Source organism: Vipera ursinii, assembly GCF_947247035.1.
Source record: "Vipera ursinii genome assembly, chromosome: 3".
NCBI lineage: Eukaryota > Metazoa > Chordata > Lepidosauria > Squamata > Viperidae > Vipera > Vipera ursinii.
The window spans coordinates 87,355,698-87,361,617 of NC_139516.1; the positions used below are offsets into that span (position 1 = coordinate 87,355,698).

The following is a 5,920-nucleotide window of genomic DNA, read 5'->3' on the forward strand; positions in this document are numbered from 1 at the left end:
TTACACTAATTCTGACAGATGATGTCAAAGTTAGGATATCAACACAATGTAAATAAGCATATCAGTTATTAAACTTTATTTCTACAGTTATACCTATACAGCTGTTCTCCCAAGTCTTGTAAATTTTTTTCTGTTTTCTTTAGATGACCTCTTAATGCTACAACGTTAGCAAGTAAATCTTCCACATCTTCCTGTTGATCACTAGAAGCCCATAAGTTAGGTTCCATTTATATTCATTTGTCTGAAACAAATAACTAAAAAGAGAGTAGTAATATTAAACCTTTCACTGTTTGAAAAATTGCTTTTTAAATATCATTACAGAAAGCAAGATGTTAACTCTAGCTGCACAAATACATTCAGCCACTTTCATACTACTGTTTCTTAACATTAATAACTATCAAACAATTAGTTGTATTGAAACAAACTTCAATGTATGGTCATTTTTAATTTACAGGAAAACTGTAAGCTAAATGACACCCAATGATGAATATAAAGTAACATAGAAGAAAGTGTCCTACATAAATACAAAGAGTGCATAATTCACACATTCTAGTTAATAGAAATCCAACCAACAAAGGGCCTATACTGTACTGATTTGAATACCATGGAGATTGTTTTCAAGATAATGCTGTTTATAATGCTGTACTCCTCTCCTTCATGTTAGTGCGTTAACATGATTAACATAGATACAGATGTATGGTATTCTTCAGGGTTCATTCAAAATTTTTATTAGAATCATCAGGGTACTTGATGCTGATATACTGAATCGGGGACTCATGGTAGTGATGAACTGGATTAGAGCTAAATTGAGTTTTAATCCAGAAAAGATTTCCTGATTAGGCTACTGAAGGAAATACAAGAGGACAATTTCAACCTAGCTGAGGTAGCTCTTTAGAAGAATTAGGTTCATAGTTTGATGTGTACAGTACATATTCAGCTTTATTGAGATCTCTTTATTTAGAAAGGCAACTTAAATAATATTATTTGTTATCTGCTATTAACGAACTATATGGGACGCAGTGGCTCAGTGGGTTAGAACGCTGAGCTTGTCGATCAGAAGGTTGGCAGTTTGGCAGGTCGAATCCCGAGTGCTTCGTAGCAGAGTGAGCGCCTGTTACTTGTCCCAGCTTCTGCCAACCTAGCAGTTCGAAAGCACATAAAAATACAAGTAGAAAAATAGGGATCACTATGGTGGGAAGGTAACAGCGTTCTGTGCGCCTCTGGCATCTAGTCATGCCGGCCACATGACCACGGAGACGTCCTCGGACAAGCGCTGGCTCTTTGGCTTTGAAACAGAGATGAGTACTGGCCCCTAGAGTTGGAAATGACTAGCACGGATGTGCAGGGGAACCTTTACCTTATTAACGAACAACTTTTTTTATAATTAAAATGACGTTTTCCTTTGAAAGCTCTTTAGAGTTACAGTAGTTTTAACTGGGTTAGGTTTTCTGAATGGTAGGCACCACTCATTTTAAGATGCATTTATACTTTTGATGTCACTCTTATACATGATATGTTAACATTATTTAACTTTATACTGAATTAACCTGTTCTCAGAACTATGTACAAATTGACAAGCATGCTATTGCTAAAATGAATAACTTTTTGTTAAAATTTGAAACAAAAAATGAAATTTTAAAAATAAAATGGGCTAAACTTTTGGTTATAATATACAAATGAAACAATGCAAGAAAACCTCATGAAACTCTGTTTTTATATATGGTAGCCGCAGCAAGACTTTTTATATGCACAACTGTGGAAAGATCTGACATTACCCACAATGGAAGAATGGATGGTAAAGGTTATGCACCTATCTGAGATGAAATAGTTTTGATTAAAGTCACTGATTAATTTTAATGCTGATTGTAAACCCCCTCTGGACTTTCTGCATGAAACAGAAAAAAATGAAATTATGATATATGGTTTGATTAGAAAAAAATAGTAGATAATGGAAAAATGAAAGCTGTAACCTTAGATTTCGAAGAGGCAGAGGTACTAGAGATCAAATTGCCAACATACGCTGGATCATGGAGAAAGCTAGAGAGTTCCAGAAAAACATCTACTTCTGCTTCATTGACTATGCCAAAGCCTTTGATTGTGTGGATCATAACAAACTGTGGCTAGTTCTTAAAGAGATGGGCGTACCAGACCATCTTATTTGTCTCTTGAGAAACCTATATGTGGGCCAAGAAGCAACAGTGAGAACTGGACACGGAACCACTGATTGGTTCAAAACTGGGAAAGGAGTCCGGCAAGGCTGTATACTGTCGCCTTGCCTATTTAACTTATATGCAGAGCACATCATGAGAAAGGCAGGGTTAGAGGAATCAAAAGTTGGAATTAAGATTGCCGGGAGAAATATCAACAACCTAAGATATGCAGATGATACCACTCTAATGGCAGAAAGTGAAGAAGAACTAAAGAGTCTCTTGTTGCGGGTGAAGAAGGAGAGTGCAATTTTGGGTTGAAACTTAACATTAAGAAAACCAAGATCATGGCATCCGGCCCTCTCAATTCCTGGCAAATAGATGGGGAAGAAACGGAGGTAATGACAGATTTTATTTTCCTGGGCTCCAAGATCACCGCAGATGGGGACTGTAGCCAAGAAATTAAAAGACGCTTGCTCCTGGGGAGGAAAGCCATGGCAAATCTAGACAGCACACTAAAAAGCAGAGACATCACCCTGTCAACAAAAGTGCGTATAGTCAAGGCCATGGCTTTCCCAGTTGCAATGTATGGCTGTGAAAGCTGGAGCACCAAAGAATTGAGGCCTTTGAACTATGGTGCTGGAGAAGACTCCTGCGAGTCCCTTGGACTGCAAGGCGATCAAACCGGTCAGTCCTAGAGGAGGTCAACCCTGACTGCTCTTTAGAAGGCCAGATCCTGAAGCTAAAACTCAAATACTTTGGCCACCTCATGAGAAGGAAGGACTCACTGGAGAAGAGCCTAATGCTGGGAAAGATCGAGGGCAATAGAAGAAGGGGACGACAGAGAATGAGGTGGCTGGATGGAGTCACTGAAGCAGTAGGCCTGAGCTTAAATGGACTCCAGAAGATGGTAGAGGACAGGAAGGCCTGGAGGAACGTTGTCCATGGGGTTGCGATGGGTCGGACTAGTCAACAACAACAAACCTTAGATTAAGAGGTTAATTTAAATTATACTCATAATTGTTGTCAAATAAATCAGAAATTATTTTTTGCATTCTTTCTCTTTCTGCACTCTTTATTCTTTTATATCTTCATTATTAGTTTTAGTTTTTATATTTCTACTTTTAAAAAATCTAATAAAATCATCATAAAAATATCATTCAGAGAAAAGATATCCTTGTTACTAATTCCTCGAGCTCAGTATTCCTTAAAAGCCTGGTCCTAAGATCCTTGGGGATCCCCAAGACCCTTTCAGAGACCCTTGAGATCAAAATTACTTGCCAGACACCGTGGTTATTTGCAAGCATTTTAAATCATGATACTCTTCCTATTGTTTTTTTTTTAAAAAAAAAAACACAACAACACAGGGGTTTTCCCGTTTTGTTAATAGCTAACCGGCTTCATATTTTTACATGATTCAAGAAATATTCTATGAACGTGTCCATTTGAATTGTTAATATGCCAAATACTGGTAAATATAAACCATAAAAACAAGCTGTTTTGGGATCCTGCGTATTTGTTTTAAAGCGAGAAAGGGGAGAGAGAGAGAGAGAGAGAGAGAGAGAGAGAGAGAGAGAGAGAGAGAGAGAGAGAGAGGGAGAGAGAGAGAGAAAACCCTTAAGAAACACGGCTCTCCAATATTGGAAGAAGGACTGTCTGCCTACTATAGAGGAGTGGACGCTTAAAGTGTCAAATTTAGCAGAAATGGCTAAGATTTCTGCTTACTTGAAAGTTCATTCACAGGAAAGATATATTTCAGTTTGGAGGAGATGGATAGATTATATTCAGAAAAAATATGGGACTAAAAAGTTCCATTTAGCTTATGAGTAAATTTTAGATTGTTATAATTTAAATATTTTTTTTCCTTATTTTTTTATCAGTTGGATATTTTTAGAGTGTTTGTAACCATGTTATAGGCGGGTTAAAGTGTATTATGTATTTGCTTATTTATATAGTCGTTCAATGTTAATTAGATTATGATTACTATATATTTGTAACCCTGTAATCAGCTTTGGGAAGTGGGGGAGGGGGGTTTAGGGGGGGTTGGGATGGGATAACATTGTAACTTTTATAAAACTTTTCAATTAAAAAAAAAGAAACACGGCTCTCTAGCTCGATTCTAACACAATCACGGTGTGAACCAGGTCCCATTCTCCTTCCTATCGCATGCATCGCCATGGCGCTTTTTCCTCAGAAGTGCTTCCCCACCGCCTCCTCTTCCCCACCGCCACACCTGGAATATTGCATCCAGTTTTGGTCACCACGATGTAAAAAAGATGTCGAGACTCTAGAAAGAGTACAGAGAAGAGCAACAAAGATGATCAGGGGACTGGAGGCTAAAACATATAGGGAACGGTTGCTGGAATTGGGTATGTGTAGTTTAACGAAGAGAAGGGCGAGGGGTGACAGGATAGCAGTGTTCCAGTATCTCAGGAGCTGCCACAAAGAAGAGGGAGTCAAGCTATTCTCCAAAGCACCTGAAAGCAGGACAAGAAGCAACGGATGGAAACTAGTCAAGGAGAGAAGCAACCTAGAACTGAGGAGAAACTTCCTGACAGTTAGAACAACTAACCAGAGGAACAACCTGCCTCCAGAAGCTGTGAATGCTCCAACACTGGAGGTTTTTAAGAAGAGACTGGACAGCCATTTGTCTGAAATGGTATAGGGTTTCCTGCCTGAGCAGGGGGTTGGACTAGATGACCTCCAAGGTCCCTTCCAACTTTATTATTATTATTATTATTATTATTATTATTATTATTATTATTATTATTAATAATAATAATTTTATTCCCGAAATTCAGTTCGTTCTCCGCCACCGGTTGAGACTCTCAACGTTCCTCCCTCACCTCTATGTAATCTCATGTTTTCTCTCAGTGCTCCGGGTCCGTCCCCCAAAAGAATAACCCTGAGGGAAACGGGCAGTTCAAAAAAAGCGCAAATAAATAAAACAAAGAAATAAATCGCTCCCTCCTCCTTCTCCTCCTCCCCCTCAGAGCCGCCGCCGCCTTCCTTCTCTCCCGCAGTTTCTGAGCCCGCCTCGACCATGCGGGCTCCAGGCCGCAGCTTTCCGTTGCTTAGCAACTCGACTTTCTTCGCCCCCTCGTCCTCCCCCCCCGCCCCCCCAAATACAGCGAGCACTCCTCGCGTCCTCAACGAGCTCGAAAGAGCCGCGTTACAGCGCGGTCCAAATATTAAAAGGGCTCCCAAGCTCGACAGTTGGGAATAACGTTCGCAAAAAGTAATCCGCCTTCCCCAGGCTCGAACCGGCGCTCCCACGAAAAGCTCTTCCTTAGCTCCCTTCCCTCCCTCCGTTGTTGTTTTTTTTAAAAAAAATATATACGTATACGTAAGGAGTGAACGTAGCTCTCTTTTACTTTTGCTTTTCAATTCGCGGCCCCGGGAAACAACTCGTTCTAACCGCGCGGGACGAAGGAGGAGGAAAAAAAAAAAAGCACGTCCGCCAATAGAAGACGCTTTTAAAGGAAGCGGTCGCCACTCTAACTGGTTCGTTGTCTCGGCTCCTCGCCACCCTCGGGAGCGGTAGTTCTGCGGGTGGCATTCTTGCCGCTCCCCGCTCTAATCCCAGCGCACGGCTGACTACATTTCCCAGGGGGCCTTGCAAAGCCCAGCCCTGCAAGCAGCCCCCTTAAGAGACCGACCGACGTTTTTAAAAAGGGCGTATCTTTCTCAACGCAACCCGCCTCCTCGCGCTGTGCATTGTGGGTATTCTTTCTCTATTAACCCGCCCCCCACCACCGCCCTTCCCCCTCGTC

The 5,920-nt window shown here is 40.8% G+C and overlaps 1 protein-coding gene across 1 annotated transcript in view; it reads right to left on the minus strand.

The window, feature by feature from the left end:
• CCDC18 (coiled-coil domain containing 18) overlaps positions 1–5,748 on the minus strand; it is a 49,125-nt gene extending 43,377 nt beyond the window's left edge. The window contains exons 1-2 of the mRNA XM_083357514.1: positions 5,522–5,748; positions 94–254 (exon numbers count right to left, since the gene is read on the minus strand). Of these exons, the coding sequence (XP_083213640.1) occupies positions 94–227 (134 nt within the window). The 5' untranslated portion in view covers positions 228–254; positions 5,522–5,748. The remainder of the gene's footprint in view (positions 1–93; positions 255–5,521) is intronic.
• Between the last annotated feature and the right edge of the window lie 172 nt (positions 5,749–5,920).